Source organism: Oryctolagus cuniculus, chromosome 12 (genome assembly GCF_051225735.1).
Source record: "Oryctolagus cuniculus isolate XC-2025 breed Fujian yellow rabbit chromosome 12, ASM5122573v1, whole genome shotgun sequence".
NCBI classification, from domain to species: domain Eukaryota; kingdom Metazoa; phylum Chordata; class Mammalia; order Lagomorpha; family Leporidae; genus Oryctolagus; species Oryctolagus cuniculus.
The window spans coordinates 1,628,806-1,650,037 of NC_142878.1; the positions used below are offsets into that span (position 1 = coordinate 1,628,806).

General features: G+C 59.7%; 1 protein-coding gene across 4 annotated transcripts in view; it reads right to left on the reverse strand.

The window, feature by feature from the left end:
- The window catches only part of AGBL1 (AGBL carboxypeptidase 1), a 635,239-nt gene that overhangs the window by 492,334 nt on the left and 121,673 nt on the right, over positions 1 to 21,232 (reverse strand). For all 4 annotated transcript variants that reach the window (XM_089311047.1, XM_089311048.1, XM_089311050.1 and 1 more), the window contains exons 8-15: positions 17,572 to 17,737; positions 16,644 to 16,708; positions 11,255 to 11,371; positions 10,048 to 10,601; positions 8,563 to 8,646; positions 7,636 to 7,722; positions 5,277 to 5,425; positions 4,134 to 4,221 (exon numbers count right to left, since the gene is read on the reverse strand). In XM_089311047.1, the coding sequence (XP_089167173.1) occupies positions 4,134 to 4,221; positions 5,277 to 5,425; positions 7,636 to 7,722; positions 8,563 to 8,646; positions 10,048 to 10,601; positions 11,255 to 11,371; positions 16,644 to 16,708; positions 17,572 to 17,737 (1,310 nt within the window). The remainder of the gene's footprint in view (positions 1 to 4,133; positions 4,222 to 5,276; positions 5,426 to 7,635; positions 7,723 to 8,562; positions 8,647 to 10,047; positions 10,602 to 11,254; positions 11,372 to 16,643; positions 16,709 to 17,571; positions 17,738 to 21,232) is intronic.

Sequence of the window (21,232 nt, forward strand, 5' to 3'; positions counted from 1 at the left end):
GTGGGAGCGCGGTCTCACCCGTGGGCGGTTTCTGTCCTCCCAGTTATGACGTGAACATACGCAGCGAGGTCTGCATGGCGGTAACACACATCTTTCCTGTCCCACCTGCTTCCCATGTCCTCCCTCTGTACGCAGAGCCACCTCCCATGGCCTCTCAGCTTCAGGTCTCCAGTGTCTCCTGCAAACCGCCCCCCGCTGGTGCCAAGCCCCAGCCACGCTGTGCCTCCCTCACTGCCAGCTCCCCACAGCAGGGCCTGGGCTACACAGCTGTGCACCCTCATGCCGGGTGCAGAGTCCGGCCACAACAGCTGCTCATGTAAAATTGTAGAATAACCAGGCCTAACTCCAGGAGCAATCGTTAGGATGGCCGTAACCACTTTAATCCTAACGACATCCTTCAAGGTCACTATCATCGCACACGTCCTACAGAAGGGAACATGGAGGTGCACGCATGTTCATCGTCTTGAGAAACCACGTGAGCACAGTAAACAGGTTCAACCCTCCATGGGCGCTTACTTCCATGACCACAGTTTGTATCATTGCCATCAGCAGCCTCTAGGGACTGGGCAAAAAGAGGTCTTCCAGCCAATTCAGCGAGTAAGAAATCTGACGTTCTGGACTTTGTAGACCGGGGTTGCCTGTGAACCGAGGGTCTAAACCCCGGGAGGAACACGCAGTAATCGGGAGAGAGCTGGTGGAGACCGCCTCACTGCCTTGGGCCCAAAGTTCACACTGTTCCTCCCCTTGTCAGTGCTGCGCTGACCAACACTCCTCCGGCACCTGCTGTGTTCCGGGCGCTGTGAAAGCTCCCGGGCGTTTGTCTCCTGCCACTGGCCCTTCAGAACGGCTGTGGCAGGCAGAACTGGCCCCACTGCACAGAGAACCGCAGGGCGAGAGGAGCTGGGGGTGATTGCCAGGGTCCCTTCTCAGGGTGCAACGTGCTTCCAAGAACTGCCCCCCAAGCCTGCTCTTCCAGGTGAAGCCTGGCACCACTCAGCTGAGCCCTCGGGCCTGCTGGGGGCCCAGCCAGAGGCATCCAGCCACCACGTTCAAACGGCCCCCTCTGCTTCCCACCCCTGGGCCCTTTATCTCTGGAAGGAGTGCACTTCTGTACCTCTAAGCCTCCAATGAGGCGAGCAGGAAACACAAACACATAGTTAGGAACCCAATCTGTTTCCATCTGTACTTAGAAACCTGCTGGGAACTCCTGTCTCTCTGGGTGTGCGTGAAATGAACAAGCGCCATGACACAGTGAATCAGGTAATCTCGTAACGAGGACATCTGCTTGGCAAGTGTGCATCGGCCAGAACAGGACCTCACAGGGCAGAGCGGCCACGTCCCGGCCAATCGAGACTGCGCCACCCAAGTGCAACCCCAGCTCTGGATGCAGACGGCCACTAACCCTGCTCGGAGCCATCACTGATGATCGGCAGAAACTGCAAGCACAAACGACCAAGAAAGTGGCCCACAGACCCAGGCTGCCCCACTCGCGGCACCCGCTCTTTCCAGAGAATTCTTGTCTGGGTAAAACAATCGTTGGATCCGGAATGTGAGGCTTCGCCCAGACTGTTCACATTTCTCGTTCATATTTCTTGCTGCTGGTGCTGTGATATCCCAGCAGCCTGTGGGTGACCCACAGACCAGGCCGCCTCCCTCCCCACAGCACATCCACCTTGAAGGAAACGAATCCTTCCCTCTGCCCTTCGCTGCCGTATACCCGAGGTACAAATTCACAGAACACGGAATTAAAAGACCCGTCTACTGTGCTGCTAAAACGAATACTGAAATGCAGGCATCTAGAGGGCCTTCCTGACGTTCATGGAAAATGAGATTGTGGAAAAGCTGTGGGTGGGTCGCGAGGTCTTTTGTTCCAACATAAACATCCTTTGACTCCATTTTCCACGCACATTTTAAAGTCCTCCCGCATTCGCTCACAGTTCCTCCACCATGGAACACCACAGCTGGCCAGAGCATAGTAACACGCCATGGACCATAGCAACAAGCCATAGACCACAGTAACACACCACGGACCATAGTAACATGCCATGGACCATAGCAACAAGTCATGGACCGTAGTAACACGCCACAGACCATAGTAACACACCATGGACCATAGTAACATGCCATGGACCACAGCAACACGCCATAGACCATAGTAACACGCCATGGACCATAGCAACACGCCATGGACCATAGCAACATGCCATGGACCGTAGTAACATGCTATGAACCACAGTAACACGCTATGAACCACAGTAACACGCTATGAACCATAGTAACACGCTATGGACAAGGAAGTGCGGGCCCCGAGTTCTCCCAGACTAACAAAGTCAAGCCGAGGATGAGGCCAGGCAACCTAGTACACAGATCAGCTCAGGGACTGCGATGCCCGCGAGATACTGCATAACAGAAGGCGGCTACAACAGGGAGAGGTGTTCTGATTCGTGGGTGAGTGGAACTGCACACATCCATCCAGTTGTCAGACCCCATTACTGGAAAATGTGGACATAATGTGTGAGTAATTGTGAAACAAGCCACATCACAGTGCAGCAGGCTTATCCGCTCATCTGCTGTGTTCAGGCTGCGGACTTCATTCCACATTCGTGGTTTCCACCCCGCCCTGCCCTTGCTCTTTAATCACACAATTGTCTTGTTAACGAATCCAAAAGCCGTTCACATCTGCTTTCTCAGCCGGGGCTGGACTCCTGGTTAGGACTTTTCCTCTGCTTTTGGCTAACGGAGGCCCCGTCCCGAGAGCCGCATCCACCCACCAGGAGGACACCGGCCGCTCCTGTGTCCAGCCCCTTCTCAGGTGCCAGAGCCGCGCCGGCCTGCAGCCGGGTCTTCCGAGTTCTAGTGTCACCGTCTTCAGATGAAGCCGAGGTCATTCCTGCACAGATGTGGTTTTCAGACTCCTGTCCTGCAGCCATGGCCTCTCTCGCCCTGAGGGGGCTTCCAATCCACGGCTCTTTCATGAAAAGACCGGAGAATCCTCAGGGTGGACGCCAGAGGGTAGCTGCACTCCGGTGAACGGAAGGCAACAAAGCCACTGCGTCTGCTGCTGTTTAGAGGACGTCTGGAAGCCGTGCTCAGATTCGGTCACGTTCAAGGGCCGAGGCTGCCGGCTCCGACTCCACTGCAGGGTCAGCCCGGCCCCGGTCTCCGTGCTGGTCTCCGCCTTCCGTCTGACACAGCACAGCGGCAGGAGCCCTGCCCCCACCACCTTCACCGTCCCCACGGCCCAGATGCCTGGGACACACACCCTCTTTCTTTCTTTTCTTCTTAAACTTTACTTAGGTATTTGAAAGGCAGAATTACAGAGAGCGAGGAAGAGACACAGAGGTCTTCTATCTGCTGGTTCACTCCCCAGATGGCTGCACCGGCTGGGACTCACAGGCGGCCGCCGACCCCGCTGTGCCACGACACAGCCCCCACCCCACCCCCTCTCTGCTGGTGATACAACCTCAAGCTCTAGAACGTCTGGTAACAGAATTTAAGGGCATCTAAGCCAAGACTGACTTCAGCCAAGAAAATAAGTACCAGCCCATCAGTTTTTAGAAGAAACTGGCAATGAGCTAATGGATCCTACATGCCCTGACAATTCCTACCCTTTTATGTCTCTTAGACTTGAATTTTATTTTCCACCATAGGAAAATGCACACAGAATCAACTCATGGGTCTCAAACACATTTCTTTCACCCCAAGACAGGCGTGTTTTAGCTTCATTATAAACTGACGGCACTGGCTCCTGAGCTAGGGCTGCAGGTGAAGTTGAAACCCACCCCCTCTGCTTCCACCTGATGACCCTGCGCGGCAGCTGCTCAGGTGCGTGGTCCACCGGGAAGGAGAAGCCCAGGTGGGCAGAGCGGGCCAGCGCCTCCCGGCTCCTGGGAACGGCCGAGGAAGAGTGGCTTGGTGCTCGCCTTAGTGCACCGGGAGGAGGACAAGCCATGCCCAGCAAACCAGAGGCCACTGCCTGGGGTCGGCTTTGGGCGCCGCTGCCTTGCTGTGCCTCGAAGGGCGGGCATTTGCCACTGGGACGGAACAGCCACAGAGCAGCATTCCAGCCCACGCCGCTGGGGTTTGCAGACGGGTGTGGAAAAGCCACAGAGTGAAGACAACCCCTGGCTTACCTGTAGTAGCAGACCTCCGAGCCCGCCCGCACCCAGCTGGGTCTGCCGAGGAGGGCCTCCTTCATGGAGTACAGGGTCGGCTGCATCCCTGCATGGGACGAGAGCGGGCTCAGGCCAGGAGGAAGGAGAAAGGGACACAGCCTCGGGGGCAGGCTGCGCAGTGGCCTCCAGGAAGGTCCAGGTCCCGGGCTCTGCGCGCCGTGAGTGTGAACCGGGCGTGGCCAAAGAGGCCTCACACAGGATCCTGAGATGAGGCGACTGTCCCAGGGCCCCATGAAATCCCGAACGCCCTTTGCAAGGGAAATCTGCCCAGAGGAGCCGCGGGACAAGAGCAGAGACACCCTGAGCACGTGGCTACGCTGGCTCCAGAGACGGGAGGGGCAGTGAGCCACGCACGCGTGGGGAACACGGCAGTGCACACGCCTGGACTGCGGCCCCGACACACGCACCTGGACTCTGGGGCCCCAGAAGCCTGAGGGAAGGCACGGATCTTGTTTGTGGCAATGGCCACAGCAGCCACACAGAGTGGATGCGAGCGCCAAGTCCCCATTTTCCCTTTCTGCACCACCAAGGGTCTGTGTAGTCAGCATGAAACACAGGCAGCCCCTCCCCTGAGCCTGGGCCGAGACAGCACCCAGCCGTTAGTGCAGGAGCCAGCAGGAAGGCACCCTGGGGCCACAGGTCAGTCGTGGGCTCCTGGATGTCTCCTCCAAAGTGGCCACAGGGACCCGGGAGAGTCTGAAGTTTCTCCAGTTTTCCGGGAGTGTACGTCGGGGTGTCCCTTTGGCTCCTGCTCTGCGTTGCGACGAGCAGGTGCAAACACTCGCTCCCAGGGGACTTGGGAGATGGCAGTAGAGAATAATCAAGCCGGCTGGGCAGCCTCAGTGAGTGCAAGGTGGGCAAAGGGAGCCTGGAGGCAGCAGAGGGCCCTGTGCAGGTCAGCTGCCCGCCCGGGGTAGAGGGGGGCCAGCCGCCCCTCCGTGCTCACAGCTTGCTAAGTGCCACGCCTGACCACCAAAATGTGCCAGCCCCTCTGGCACCAAGCAGGGCTTCTGCTGACTATCCAGACACATCGAGAAGTGCCTCTCTCCTGGTGCTACCGAGACCCCCTCCCCGCTGCCCCGCTGCCCCTGGGGCGCGTACCGTAATTGAACTGGCTGTTGGGCTTCTCACAGTTGACGATGCTGAAGCGGTACCGGGTGGCAGCCCTCATCCCGCTCACCTGGAAGTAGAACCACTGCTGGTGCTGGGAGCTGCTCAGGTCGGCGTTGATCAGCAGGTCGTACTCACACCTGCAGTGGGGCAGGGTTGGAGGGTCACCGCGGGGTCCTAGAGGAAACTTCCAGAACTGGGCACAGGCATTGACAGTCAAGGTGGGGTGGGGGAGGGGCTCCCGGTACCAGAAGGGTCCGTGACACAAGGACAGCTGCAAGTGTGCCGTGTGCAGGTCCCAGAGAAAACTCAGTCACACCTGCCTCTGGCTCCCCACTCCTACCTGCGCCTCAGGGAGCAGCACCTGCACGTGCAGGGCTGTGTGCAAAGACGAACCGGTTGGGTGATAGGAATCCCCCACGGGCAGCCACACGCACCAGGCTGGCAACACAGTGCTGTTCGTCCCGCCTCTCTGTTTTGAGGCACAACCTGCGTGTGGCCAACCGTTGCACACATGCTAAGTGCAGGGGTCAGTGGGTCGCCCGCGTTACCAGCACCCAGACACAGGCTGCTCGGAGCACCCGGCAGGCCCGCCTGTGTCTCTTCCCAGGTGCCTTGTCTCCAAAGTTAATTATTTTCAGAACTCTGCCCACAGAATTAGCGAGGCGGTTTTGATCTACACATCATGACCAGGATTCGTAGTCTTCAAAAATATTGCCTCATCCCCTTGGTATCTGAGCTGTTCTTTTAAAAAGAACACTGCCGTGTCTTGATCCATCTACCCTCTCCCAGGGCGGACCCCAGACACGTGCACGTGACAGCTCAGTGAGATGGCAGGGGAGGGCAGCTCAGTGCAGGACAGAGGTCAGCAGGGCGGGGCTCACTGGTGCAGCCCCACCTTTCTCAGGGTTGTTAGAATCACCACACGCTGACCACGGGGATCCCCAGGCCGCATCTGAGGGGCACCTGGCCACAGCAACTCGGCAGGGCCTGACACCCTCCCAGTGTCTCTACTCCCACACCGAGGTCAAGACTCCAGAGCAGGTGAGTCTGTTTTCCTTCCTCTTGCTCCACTACCCTGCCCACAACTGATCAGTTAAGGATCCTACACACGGGTCAAAGCCAGAGCAGAGACCTAGGCCAGGCCAGCAGCCCGGGCACAGCCCGGACTGACAACTGCCCTCCAGGAGACGTCCAGTCGGGCCTGGTCTCCTGGATCCGGTGCATGTGACACGTGGCGAGAACCAGGAGTGAAAGTGGCAGCCACGGAAGCAGGCGCCGAGCTGACCTTGACCTGGACTTGTCTCTGGGTGTGTGGCAGGCTTCCTTGAAGTCTTTCACGTACCAAAAGTAAATGAATGAAAAACACCCTTTATCTCCCTCAAAACAGAATGACTCTGGGCGGATGCAAAGCCAGTCTGAGCTTTTCCAAGAGCGGAGCCCATCACGGGGACGCTGCAGCCCTGAACAAGAGCCCACGTCCACTGCGTCTCCCCTGCCCAGGGCACTCAGCGCGTTCTGTAACTCCCAAACCCACCCAGGCCGGTGCCGGTGCCATTGCTGCCGCACGGCGTGCGTGAAACACAGAGGCTCGGTCTGTGAACTCGCGCAGTCTCCCCTGGAAGGGGTGAAGGGGCCCTCACGGCTGGACCCCAGCGTCTGGGCCACCGCCCACTCGTGCCTGGGACCCTCATTTCCCAGCCTGCAGAAGCCAAGCACGCATCTCGCCTTCGGGTGTCAGGAGACAGGGTCCACCCAGCCACAGCAGACGGAATCACACCTCAGCGAGAGCAAGCCCGCTCCGCCGTCGCCTGGGCTCGGTCCCCTCAGCACCCCTGGCCTACGAAATCCTTCTCTGCTCCTCAGAGGTTCTGCCAGGGAGGCACGGCACTGTGCCTTCTCTTGAATAAACGTTTCACCATCACCATGATTTTTGCGAGACCAACAGACACACGGAGGTGCCGGAGCGGGGAGCCCCACAAACTCCATGCTGGCAGAACAAGGCCTGGCATCCATCGGACACAGGTCTCCCGTCAAAGGGCTCTCACACCCCACTGCGGACTCTGTCTGCAACGTAAGCCGTGTTCATAACCGGTCACCTCTGGCAAGCAGGGCACCTGGCTGTGACCACAGCTCGTGAGCACCCTGGGGTGATCACTGGTTAACATCTGAGCTCTGAGAGGAAGAACCTTCATCGGCACTGATTGCCAGCGTCCAGGGTGTAACCCCTCCCAGCACGGCTGATCCCAACCCCTACGGGAGGCCGCTGAATGAGAGTGGGAAGAGAGGGTCACAGATTTCTCTCTCAGTGCCCCCAGCCCTGTACCCCACCCCGGCTCCCCACACTTACTCCCGCACTTGGATGGCTTTGCGAAGATTTCCTGACTCAAACTTGGAGAAGAACCTTAAGCTGTTGGAATCAGTGTCCTGTAAAAGCCTGGAACGAAATTGAGAAGACGTGAGCACAGCATGGCGGGCGTGCCTGGACACGGTCCGACGTTTACTAAAGACAAGCCTTCCCCTACAGAGCTTCTCTCTAAGGTTTATTTATTCAACAGAATTACAGAGAGAGAGACAGATCTTCCATCCACTGACTCACTCCTTAAATGGTGACAATGGCCAGAACCAGGAGCTTAATTCAGGTCTCCCACAAGGGTGCAGGGCCCAACCATCTTCCATTGCTCTTCCCAGGCCACTAGCAGGGAGCCAGATTAGAAGTCAGTGGCTGGACGGCGCCGCGGCTCACTAGGCTAATCCTCCACCTAGCGGTGCCGGCACACCGGGTTCTAGTCCCGGTCGGGGCGCCGGATTCTGTCCCGGTTGCCCCTCTTCCAGGCCAGCTCTCTGCTGTGGCCAGGGAGTACAGTGGAGGATGGCCCAAGTGCTTGGGCCCTGCACCCCATGGGAGACCAGGAGAAGCACCTGGCTCCTGGCTTCGGATCAGCGTGGTGCGCCGGCTGCAGCGCACTAGCCGTGGCGGCCATTGGAGGGTGAACCAACGGCAAAGGAAGACCTTTATGTCTCTCTCTCTCACTGTCCACTCTGCCTGTCAAAAAAAAAAAGAAGTCAGTGGCTGAGACTCAAACTGGCACCCGTATGGGAGACAGCGGCGCTACCAGCTGTGCCGCAGTGCCAGCCCCCTCGTGGGTCCTGACCCAAGTGCTCATGGTGCTCTTTGTGGGAGCAGCAATGTATTATCTGGGTGACATAACCCTGTATCGGTCCAGGGGCCGAATCCCCTACCCCCCCAACACCATGGATGCACGAGACCACCTACCCAGGCTCATCCAAACTGAAGACCACCTTATTTAGGACATCACTAGGCTGGATCAGCCTCCGGATATCCTCCAGGATCTTGATCCTGGAGAAGAAAATTGGAAACATTTAAAGGGCCGACCCTTGCTCCTGACCCTTCTCACCCTACGGTCACCTGGGAAGGACCTTGGAGAGGCCCAGAGATGCACAGGGAAGTCAGGGGCGTAACCGTGCACAACCTCATGCCCCAGGGCACACAGCACCGCCCTGCTTTCTCCTCTTTACGGCTGTAGTAGGAAGCTGTGCGCTTAGATGTCTGCGAGGGGCTTCGTGGCTTGACAGGGGCCTGTCAAGTACATTCAGGCTGGGGGTGGGGGGCGGCCTGCACTTCTCTGGCTGCAAGGATAAGAGGACCCTCGGCACAGAGCTTGGAGGGGGACATTGGGCTTCTGGTGGCAGCATCCTCACGCTCTGGGAGGCTCCGGCAAGCCCGGTGTCCCCGCGCCACTATGTTCCTGGTGCACGGTCTGCTGCAGAAGCCTGGGGCCAGCCGTCTGCCTGAGGGCCCCAGGCTCTGGGAGATCCGAGCAAGAGGGAGGGGGATCCCGGAAGGCCATCAGGTTCCCCCCCTGAATCTCTAGTGCACTGGGCTGGGGTGGGAGGAGAGTAAACAGGAGCAGGTGCGAGGCCTGACTCAGGAGGGAGATGGCCATGCAGGGCCCAGAGGTGCTGGCCAGCCTCGGGAACTTAAAGACGACGAGCATGGGGCCAGAGGTGCCGGCCAGGAACGCAAGTGGGAGCAGTGCCTGGAGCCGTGGTCCAGAGAGCACTCAGGCGAGAACACGGAGGGCAGGTTAACCGAACCTCTCGGCGGCAGGCTTTGCTCCACGCTCCCCCATTGCCAGGGAAAACACTCGCTTGCTGGGCTTGGGCAGTCCTCACTGTAACCTAGCAGTGCGGAGCCAAAGGCAACGTTTGCTTTCCTGCGCTCCGGGAATAATCCATCTCCCAGTGCCTCTGCCCCGGAGACAGCTGCTCCAGCCCTCCTCAGTGACGCAGTGGAATTGTTCCTGACCAAGCCAAGATCTACAAGTCAGGGTTGCGGACAAGGGACGCAAGCTCCTCTCTATTAGCGAGAGGCCAGAGGGGAATTTGAGGAAAACACATCCCAGTAATCAGCTCTTGGCTTTTCTGGAAGCTCCCTCTGAAGACAGATTCGGGGATTTGGAGAAACTGGACACCTTTCGCTAATGTCGCCATCTGCAGTGGGTGTGAGGGAAGCTTAATTAGGGCTCTCCAAGGAATTGGTAGCAGGGACACATGTGCTCGTCACTGCCCCGCACTCGCCTCTGCAACGGGCCAGCCTGTGTGTCTGGCAAGTCTCCTAAGGGTTTAGCAAGCTCCTGACTAATGCTCACGCCCCTGCAGACAACGGGACTGTCTGTACAAACCGCTCCGCCCACAAAACACTCAAGAGAAAATACACTCCAGTCAGTAGCATCGGCACCTTTGGATGCCGCATTTGCGCTCCAACATGGACTGGGCAGAGGGAGGTGGACGGTGTCCCCAGAGATCGGGAAAGGCCAGCATCTCGAAGTCCACCACGGATCTGGTCCTTTTGGCTTTGGCCATGAAAAGATGGGGATCGTGGAAAGCCACGTGGGTGGGGCGTGACTTCAGGAGCTCCTCCAGCTCGGCGGCCGCGTCTCCGCTTCTAGCGGCAGTGCAGAGGAAAGCACTCAGTCTTGGGCAGGAGACCGCTCCCAGGCCCCGCGCATCCTCTTCGAGGGGAGCCTGAATGCGGGGGCTTTCATTTCCAGGAGAGGCCGCCCCAAGGCCGTTGGCTCGTCCAGCTGGGTGCAGGGTCGTGGCAGGTCTGCTCCTGGCCCCCGCCGTCTTCACCATCCTCAGAAGCGAAGCCTGGATGGTGTCTTCCCTTGCTCGCTCCTGGGAGCCTTGGTCCTGACCCACGCAACGCGGCTTTGGGGAGGCGGCAGTCGGAATGTGCTGGTGATTGGCACACCCAGAGTTCAGGTCACCTCCAGACTGGGACTCCAGTTCCTTTGGGTTTAAAATGGAAAAGAATATGAGCTTGGACCAATGCCAGCCAAGGAAGACGACTCTTCACGGCTCAAACGGCAGAATCCCAGAACTCCGTGCCGGCAGGAGGCCTGGGGGGCCTCGCGCAGTCCTCTACAGCACTGGCCTGGGGTCTGCTGGATCAGCCTCGGAACAGGGGCCTCCCCGCACCCTGAGGCAGTGCCTCGTACGATGATTCTGACTGTCAGAGATAGAGGCAGCCCTGGAATCCTGGTGGCAGCAGCAGCAGCAGCAGCCGCTACCAGGCTCCGGCCACCATCCCTAGGCCGGAGCCTGGACGCAGCACGGCCACCGGCAGAAAGCGTCAGGATGACTCTCCGCACTGGCCAGAGAGCCATGGCGTCTGCTTTCTCCGTGCCCGGGGCTGGACACGTCGGCCACCAGACGGCACGTGCCCCGGCTCCATGCGGGGCGTCAGCTTGCAGGGCCTCGCTGGCATCGAGCCTGGCCGCCCCCTCCCACTTCTGCTTGTTTCTCAGAGAGACCCCAGAGGCAGCCTGCCCGGGTGGGGTGGGGTGGGGGAGCCATGCTTCCATCAGGACACCTCTGCTTGCCCCCCCGCGTCCGCAGAGCCGGCACACATCAGCAAGGGCAGAGCCACAGCCGTGTCCTACCTCAAAGCCACAGGAAAGCTCAGGACACATCGCCTCATATTGCAGCAGCTCCTCTTCTGGCCGGTCTAGGCCAGGTTTGGCGGTCAGCTTGTCCACATCTGTTTCCAGGTCATCGTCCTACAGTGGAACAATCACATGGCAATCAGGGGAGCAGCCCGAGACCAGACACCGCGTGTTTCCTCAGAGCTTGGTAGGGTTCCCTGTCTCCAAGTCGCAGTGTAGACCGGTCCAGCAGAGAATCGAATGTGCTGGGTGGTGTTTTAAAAACAAGAAAGGAAGAGGCTATGCAACTCCGTGTCACTACAGTGTCAGCATGTATTAGCCGGCATCATACGTAAGTAACGCTTTGTAGCAAATGAGGTGGACTGAGCAAACTAGGAGCAGCACACAGAAGAATGCTTTATCTCATCACCCCGTCCCTGGGGTCATGGCGAGTTTTCCCATATTCTTCCATCTACATCTGTCTTTGCTGTTTCCACACACACTCAACAAGCACCTGCTATGACCAGGTACTCGCCCAAGCCCTGGAGATTCCCTAACAATGCAACAGGCACACACCCCTGCCCCAAGGAAACAATGCAACACACACACACACCCCTGCCCCTGTGGAATCTGTCCTCAGGGACCGGAAGACGCCGTCACTGAGAAAGTCGGCAAACACGGTCCCTTCCCATGGAGCCTGGGGAAGGAGGAGAGCAGGAGGGGCGGCGGCTGAGCGGGGCACGGGGGCTCTGAGGGTGGGCCACCTGACCGGCTCCTCGGAGGAGCACGCAGCCTGAGACCCCGGCGACAGAAGGGCCGGCCACACAGCGACCTGGGGAACAGAGCCATGCACAGACACAGCAGTGGGGATTCCCCGCAGAGCAAAGGTGTGAGAAGAGGCGGGAGGAACTGCCTCAGGCTGCGTGGCCGCAGGAGCCCGTGCTCTCCCACCGCCGCGACCCGTCCACTCCGGGAGACCCGGGACTGCCACGCTTCCCTCCGTGGGCCGAACGACCTTCCTTCCGGGTCAGCATCTCCCAACAGTCGCGGTGAGGCTGACTTCTCGACGCTGGCTTGTCTGCAAGGGCTACCACGTCTCCGAGAAAGGCACCAGGACTCAGAGGGCCACTCCCTTCCTCTCCCACGTCCTCCCCCAAGCTTCCCTGGCACCATCAAGGAGAAGCGTCTACCATGTGTTTGACAAGCATGGTTGGTTCATTAAGGAAAAAGCTGGCAGTGTTGAAGGCCCAAATCAAACCAAGTCCTTGTCCAGGGGAAAAGAAAATACAATATTCCCTCCACCTTCTGCCATATTCCTCCACACTTCCACTTAAAAGAAATGTGAGGCGGGCACTGCCATGGCACCATCCCACCATCCAGCTCCCTGCTACTGTGCCAGGGATGGCAGTAGAGGATGGCCCAAGTCCTTGGGCCCCGACACTCACATAGGAGGCCTTGAAGCTCCTGGCTCCTGGCTTTGGATCAGCCTAGCTCTGGCCATTGTGGCCACTTGAAGAGTGAACCAGTGAATGGAAGATCTTGGGACCAGCACTGTGGCATAGCGGGTGAAGCCACCACCTGCAATGCCAGCATCCCATATGGGCACTGGTTCGAGATCTGGCTGCTCCACTTCCGATCCAGCTCTCTACTATGGCCTGGGAAAGCAGTAGAAGATGGCCCAAGTCCTTGGGCCTCTGCACCTACATGGGAGACCCAGAAGAAGCTCCTGGCTCCTGGCTTCTGGCTTTGGATCAACATAGCTCCAGCCATTGCACTCATCTGGGGCATGAACCAGCAGATGGAAGACCTCCCCCTCCCCCGCCCCCGCTGCCGCCTCTGTCTCTCCCTCTCTCTATGTAACTCTGCCTTTCAAATAAATAAATCTTTTAAAAAAATTAAGGCTAATCCTCCGCCTTGCGGCGCCGGCACACCGGGTTCTAGTCCCGGTCGAGGCGCCGGATTCTGTCCCGGCTGCCCCTCTTCCAGGCCAGCTCTCTGCTGTGGCCAGGGAGTGCAGTGGAGGATGGCCCAAGTGCTTGGGCCCTGCACCCCATGGGAGACCAGGAGAAGCACCTGGCTCCTGCCATCGGATCAGCGCAGTGCACCAGCCGCAGCACACCGGCCACGGTGGCCATTGGAGGGTGAACCAACGGCAAAGGAAGACCTTTCTCTCTGTCTCTCTCTCTCTCACTGTCCACTCTGCCTGTCAAAAAACAAACAAAAAAAATTAAGAAAAGTAAATCACCTGGGCTGGTTGCAATGATTTCAGGTGTGGTTCATGCCAGACCCAATCCCGTAGCCAGCACTCTTGCCCTCCCAACGTCTGCCATCACCTCCCGCCTGCCCCAGGCCCTCGGCTGAGCCCCGGCAGCCACTGAGCAAACTGTCCCTGGCAGCAAACACGGCTGAGCTCCCTGCTGGAGCTGGGGGTGCTGTGGCTCCCCTGGGCCTCAGGCTGACGCACTCCACGCGTGGCGAGGTGACACACACAGACTCAGAGCGCAGGTCAGCACACTTGCTGTTTTTCAAGTCGGGCTTCTCTGGGACACAGCCCCAGCTGTGCACTTCTGTGTTAGTGACAACGGCTCTCCCAGGACAACAGCCAAGTGTGCCCTTGTCACAGAGATGGTTTCCAGTCTCTGAAAGTCTGCAGTGCAGGGATACAGCAGGCTCCCACCGCCATCTGTGCCGCCCCCAAGTACCGTGTGCACACCGTGGGGGTGGACCTGCATCTGCGCCCGCCCGGAGCCCAGAACTCTCTTCTCCCGCTGGGTACCAGCGCCTACACAGTGCTCTCTGGCCTGGGCCCTGGGATCAGATGTTTCCTGCCAGACTTGAGTGTGCGCCCCTGGGAAGGAGGGGACCCACACTCGAGTCAGGCCAGCCCCATGCTCACTGCACCGTGAGGGCTCTGAGGCTAAGACCCTGCTGGGCCATCTGCTTGTGTGACAAGACCGTCCCAGGCCCCGCAGGCTGCCTGTGGATCTCACCCACAAAAGTGCCTGGAAGAAATAAGAGACTGAAACGAGGAGGTGGGAGAGGAGGCCGGGAGAGTGAGTGTGAAAACGCCCCTGTGGTCCTCGCCTTCCCTTTGTCCAAGCCTAGTGCTCTGTGAACAGAAACCGCGGCCGACGCCCACTCTGCACCGGTCCTGGCCTCTCTCCCCCGTGTGGGTTTGCTGTGCTCCCAATCAAAGGAAGCCCTGGGCTCTCCACTCCCAGGACCGTTCCCAGATGAAAGCCCCTCTAATCCTCCCCGCTCAGAGGCTGGTTCCCATTGTCGCCTACAGTTTTCAAAAGAGACGGCCACAGGTTCAAGCCCGAGTCAGCTCTGTGACCAGAAATAAAGCCCGCCCAGCTTCTCGTCCTCATCTCTGACACGGGGGGCAGACCAGGGCCCTGCTCTCGCTGCACCCAGAGCCCATCCCTGGGGACAGGCCTCCGTCTCCCCACAGCTCACACTCACACTCACCGCAGTCCTCCCTGGCTTGAAGGCTGTTAGTGACCAGTCCCCAGACTCCCCAGTTCTCCACGCTCCTCTCCCCCGCCAGGTCTGTGCATCTGTTTAGGTCCCACCTGCGGAGCGGGCACCGCGGGCGGGCGGTGACTAAAGCCCTCCCTGCGGTGTGTGAGGCCAGGCACAGCCCCAAGCCTTGCCCCCGCATCAGATCCGCGCGGCGCCGGCCCCGCGTCAGACAAGCCGCTGTCACACAGCGCGCAGGAGGCCAGGGAGAGTGGCAGTGACGGATGACTGCAGCCACCAGCGCCGCTCACACGTGGCACACGCACCGCGGCCCGCACTGCCCGGCCCCAGGCAAGAGCCAATTTGCTCCTGATGACTTCGGAAATGATTCTATTTATCAACAGAACCCTGAGACGCTCAGGCTGTCAATAGCCATGTAAATCGAGACCTGAGCCGAGGGCCATCCCTGTGTGAGTGCTGATGCCACCAGCAGGCAAGGACCACGGGATGAAGACCTCCAGAGGAAGGAGGGAGGGGAGGAGAGAGGAGGGGGGGAGGGAGGAGGGGAGGAGAGGAGGGGAGGAGGGGAGGAGGGGAGGAGGGAGGAGGGAAGGAAGGAAAGGAGGAGGGGAGGAGGGGAGGAGGGGAGGAGGGAAGGAAAGGAGGAGGGGAGGAGGGAGGAGGGGAGAGGGGAGGAGGGGAGGAGGGAGGAGGGAAGGAAGGAAAGGAGGAGGGGAGGAGGGGAGGAGGGGAGGAGGGAAGGAAGGAAAGGAGGAGGGGAGAAGGGAGGAGGGGAGGAGGGAAGGAAAGGAGGAGGGGAGGAGGGGAGGAGGGAGAAGGGGAGGAGGAAAGGAAGGAGGAGGGAGGAGGGGAGGAGGGGAGGAGGGGAGAGGGGAGGAGGAGGGGAGGAGGGAAGGAAAGGAAGAGGGGAGGAGGAGGGGAGAAGGGAGGAGGGGAGGAGGAGGGAGGAGGGAAGAGGGGAGGAGGGAGGTTGTTTAAATTCAGCTTTCCTCCCCAGGAATGTCATAAAGGGCAGCACCTGTTTCTGGGACTGACTTTAGAGATGACCAAAATGAAGGATCCATAACTTGAAGGAACTTGCCCACGCCCACGTGCACCAAAGGGAATGGAGGTGGAATTACAACTCATAGACAAACTATCATTGTGCTGGAGCAGTGGCTTTCAACTAGGGGCGATTCTGTCGATTTCTGGTCCATGACTTGGGGAGAAGGGGCAGGTGCTGCCGGTATCCCGTGGACAGAGGCCAGCGACGCTGCTGAAGGTTCTATGACGCCCAGGACAGCCACCTACAAGCAAGAACTACGGCGGCGAATCGCCGAGCAGGAGGAGGCTTAGCACCACCCCCTGCTCACTTACACGCTGTCCGTGCCTGCTCCTGCGCGCTCGTGACAAAGGCTGCATCGTCCACACAGCCTGGAACAACTGCTGACCCACCTAGAGACAGGCCTCTGCGGGCCTCTGCTCTGTAGCCCAGGCCACCATGGCACAGGGGCCGAGGAGCGGCACGGCCCGGTGGCCAGAGGCGCCCCGTGATCTCCAGGGAGGACCCTGCCCTGGGCTCAGATGTCAGTGCAGTCGCAGGGCGCAGCAGGCCTGGGCCGAGTGGCTGGAGAAGAGACCCATGGAGCCACGAGGGGGCCTCTGAAAGCCTGGGGAAACCCCCCCTCGCTGCAGTTGCACTCGCTCACTCAGACGGCTCTGAGTGGGCATCCACCTGACGCAGCGTCAGAGCCCCGTGACAGACGGCTCTGACCTCACAGCCACCGTGCGCTCCACCTGCCAGACGGAAGCAGCCACGGGGAACCCAGACCCGCCCTGTCACTTCGTCAGTGTCCCTTCCAGGTCCCTGGACTCACACTGGGCCCAGGCGAGCTCCGGCCTCACGGGAACCTGGCGGGCGACAGAAGCAAGGGCAGGCACCCACCTCTTTCATGTCTTCAGGATCCGAGTCCTTGTCAAGCTCTTCATCACTGTCATCTTCAAACTCCTCTGGGGGGGGGGGGGCGGAGAAGAGGGTGAGCCGGGCCCCTTGCTCGGGATTCAGACCTTCAGCTCTGCTTCCTCCCATAGACCAGGGACCACCACCAGGTGCACGGGCTCCTGACACGCAGGAGCTGATTGGCACGTGGGCGCCACATCACCAAGTCCGCGCCCCCTCCCCCGCAGACGCAAAGGGAGCGCGGAGCGGCCATCGCTGGAGTCCCCGCCCCATTCACAGGCACTCCCAGGATGAACGGCACCAAAGCCAACAAACCGTGCCGTAACCTGGAGATCACCTGCACTGGGCCCCTAATCTGCAAGTGCAGGTCACTCAGAAGGTCCCCACACAGCAGCCCGTGCCACTGCGGCACAATCGTGTCCAGGAAGTGCGTTCTGTGGTGGAAGACAAAGCTGGAAAGACCAGGGTACGAGGTGGACGGAGACCTCGCTGCAGACTGAATAATCCGCTAACAGACCCCCTGAGACCAGCACGGGGTCTGAAGCAGCAGGCGTTCCATTTCCGTGTCACCTTGGGGTGAGCGAACCCCACCAGCAGCCAGCGCAGGGGCAGGCGACGGCAGCTGATGGCGGAATGGCGAACAGGTCTTTTTTAATCGGCCAGATGACCATGCAGGCCGTCAATAGCTTCCAGGCACCCTGGGGACCGCTGATAATTAAGAACCAAATGAGTGAGCTCGGTGTTTGTTCGCCCTGTGTATGAAAAATGGCTTTTTCATCTATATCCATAATTAGCTTATTAGACAACCACGGTTGGCTGGTGAAACAACAGATTCTAGTTTTACCCACGTTCCTCTACTTACAGCCAAAAGGCACACGCTCATCCAGAGCTCAGGGCCGCCCACTTCTCTTACCGTCCGTCAGAGCCGGGGGAGGGGAGGGGGTGACGCTCCCAGGGACCGGGGCTGCATAGGCACAGCTGGCTGTGGCCAGGGGCAGGGCGCTCCTCGGGCAGCACTGTCGCAGGATCTGAAGCATGGCCGAGACCACGGGCTCCACGCTGCTGTCCTCCAGGTGGCTCTGGGCGAGGGGAGAGTGCGTCAGACCCCACCGTGCAAGCGCGCGCCCCTCGTGGCCAGAGGTGTCTCAGGGCGCGCGTCACACACAGCCTAAGTGCATGCACACGCCCTGCGTGGGGCGGTCCCGTGTGAACACGCGTGTGAAGTTTTCTCTACTACAGAGCCTGCATTTGTATTTCTCTTTCACAGCTCATATGGGATCGGAATAAATTTAGCCTGAAAATAGACTCAAAATTATTTCAAGGGAGGCTTCACGCAAAGCAAGCCATTGTCCAGGGTAGCGGGAGGCGGGGCGGGGGAGCCAGCTCCCGCTTCAGCCACCCACGTGTCGGCCTGAATTACTGCCCAAGTTAGGGAACAAGAGCCGAGTCGACGCGAGTCTGTCTTCTCTCTCAGCCGCTCTCTGAAGAGAACACATGAAGGGGAAGGATGAAATATGAAATCAGACGCGCAGGCTGCATCCCAGGTACCTAAATGCGGCCGCGTGCCTTTGGCTCAACACACACAGTGCCGGTCCCTCTTGGTGCCGCCCAAAGCAAAGAAAAATCGGGTTTGCAGACGGAGCTTTTTGACAGTCATGGAACATGACAAGACCTTTCTTTTCAGACACTGAGAAAAATGTACAAGCAGGTCTTCTAAGCTGAGAGCAAGCGCAGGGTGCACATGGTGTCTCCTCAGTGTGTCGGTGGGCGCTCGCTGAGACGGGCTGGCCACTGCGGGCCATGCGGGTGCAGGGCCCAAGGACCTGGGCCATCCTCCACTGCACTCCCGGGCCACAGCAGAGAGCTGGCCTGGAAGAGGGGCAACCGGGACAGAATCCGGCGCCCCGACCAGGACTAGAACCCGGTGTGCCGGCGCCGCAGGCAGAGGATTAGCCTAGTGAGCCGCAGCGCCGGCCATGTATTTGTTTTTAATTTAGAAATCAAAGCAGATCGCATCATGCCAGCCCACTCCCCTGCAGCAAACCGGCAGGAGGAGGATCCAAATCCTTTCTCACATCCTGGGAAGCTCCAACTGTCCGGCCACACCTGCCTTCTCCGCCACCTGTGCCTGACTGCAGGGAACTGGCCCCAGCTCTCAGGAGCAAGCAGGACACTCGGGCCCCGCCTTGTCTCCGACTCCACCGCAAGCCGCCTCAGCCCTCCTCACCACGCGCTGGCCACGCAGCTCCTGGGGTCTCAGCCGGCCCTGCCCCGCCACCTCCCCGCTCCTGGGATCCCCCAGTCCTGACCCGGTGTCCCTGGCTCACCCGTGTCCTCCGGATCTCGGGTCAGGGGAGCTGCTCTCTGAGGCCCACCCGGCTCGGCCTGTGTCCCCTCCCCCCACAACACCTGGGACACAGGTGGGGAAATCCCAAGGCCACCAACAGAGGTGGCAGAGCTCCCTGCAGGGACCGCCCTCCACGGGAAAGCTCCGCGGGTGTGGCCTTCCGGCTCACCCTGGCCCTTCTCCCCATTGCCGCCTCCAGATGTCCTGCTGCTTCTCTCACCCCCGTTCCTCCCAGCCACATCCTGGCAGCTCCCCGGACAGCGCACAAAGCACCAGTGTTCCCTTGGCTGACGCAAGACTTCCTTCTGAGGCTTCCCCAGGCAGCTGAGACCAAGAGGGGCTCTCCTGCCCTGCGCGGTTTGTGCACCGCCTGCACAGCCGTGACCATGCCCTGCACCTGTGTGCGACAGGTTGCCCAAGACCTCACCACCTTGGCTGTGGCCCTCCTGTGAGCCCCAGCCCCAGCCCCACTGCTGAGTGACCAGGGAACTGTCGCTCCCCCTCTTCGTGGAGGAACGACACAGGACCCTGCGCTGTTCTTTCGTCTGCTCGGCCCTCCCCGGGTTTGCTGCTGGCTCTTCCCGGGTTGGCTACTATCCCTTCCACCTCCGTGGAAGGGCAGTTCCCCCTGGCCACATTCCCCACTTCCGCAGGGGAGCGGCACACCGCCAGCCGGCTCTTCTCGGGGGCTGCACGGGTGTTCCTTCAGCTAGATGTTCCCCTTAGATGTTCCTGGTGCATGCCGTCTCTCTCCTCCTTTATAGTCCTCCTCCGCCAATCCTAACTCGGCTGCCCACACGCCGAGTACGCTGCTCTCCTCCAATCAGGAGCAAGTCCTACAGTTTATTAGTTGAACTGGAGGCAGCTGTGCGGAAGCTGCTTACTTCTCTCCCAGCGCCACACTGTGGGAGAGCAGATGCATAGAATAAGTCTTAATTCCAGTAACTCAGTCCAGTCCGGGCTGCTCCCCACAGGAACCATCTCAGGCCCGTCTGAGCTCCGGGACGGGCTCCCGACTCCAGGCTGGCAACATTCCCTTCTGGACTTGGAGCCTCCCCCGGGCGCACGGCGCTACAGCCGCTGGTCCTGCTGGGCGAGAGGCTCCGGGGCACTGAGGTCAGGCCTTCCACTCTCTGAGCCACGGTGACTCTGGCTGTGACCTAAGCAGCTCACTCTCAGGGTCCCAGGCACCTGAACCGCCAGCATCGGCCCAGAGCCTGCTGGAAACGCGGACCCTGCGCTCCCCAGAGCAGCTGCGTTACGCACTCTGGAATCTGCACTACAGCACGTCCCCCGGGGCTCTCGCGCACGCTCAAGTGTGACAGCCACGAAGTTTAGCAACGCTTTGGGTCTCTGACACTGTGTGCCTCCAACAAGCGGTCTCCTCGTGGCCACTCCAACCTGCTCCTGCAGACCGAGGATGCCTCATAGTCTTTCAGGGCACCTGCAGGGGTCTTCTCACAACCTATCCCCCCAACCCCCCAGGCAAGTGGAGCTCAAGCAGGATCCTTGCTCCCGGTCTGTGTGGGGAGGGGAGGCTTGTGGGGCGGGGCTGGGGGCCGGGCAGCTGGGAGGGGCCAAGGCTGTGGGAGTGCTCAGGGTTCCTCCTGGACCCAGCTCATGTCTGCCGCGTGCGTGATGACATCACAAACAGCAGAAGCAGGACAGGGTTTATTGTAACATATTCCGAAAAGTTTTAAGTTTACAAAACCAAATTGTAACACAGAGTCCCGTGTACCCCGCCCCCTCCCGCCCCGGGAATCAATATTCAATGCTCAGATGGGAGCGTTTTTTCATTTCAGCTCCCACGTGTAGGGGGACAGGCAGCATGTCTGTGTCCGGCCCATTTCACTCACCGTGGCATCCTCCAGTGCCATCCACGTGGCTGCCGGTGCCAGGCTTACCTCTCTCTGCAGCCGAGTAATATCCCACCGCGTGCCCCGTCGTTCCCGCCACCCGAGGAGGAACACCTTCACTGTTCCAGCTTAGCCCCGGTGAACAGCGCTGATGTCCGTGGTGGAGCAGGTGTCTCTGGGATACCATGAGCTCCTGTCTTGGGGATTACACACCCAGCAGTGCACCTGCGGGACTACTGGCAGCTCCAATTCTAGATTCTAAGGAACTCTCCACCCTGTTTCCCACAGGCGCTGCACCCGTTTACATCCCAGCGACTGTGTGCCAGAGCCCCCCTCCCCACTCTCACCAGCGCGTGCTACCCGCCATGCTG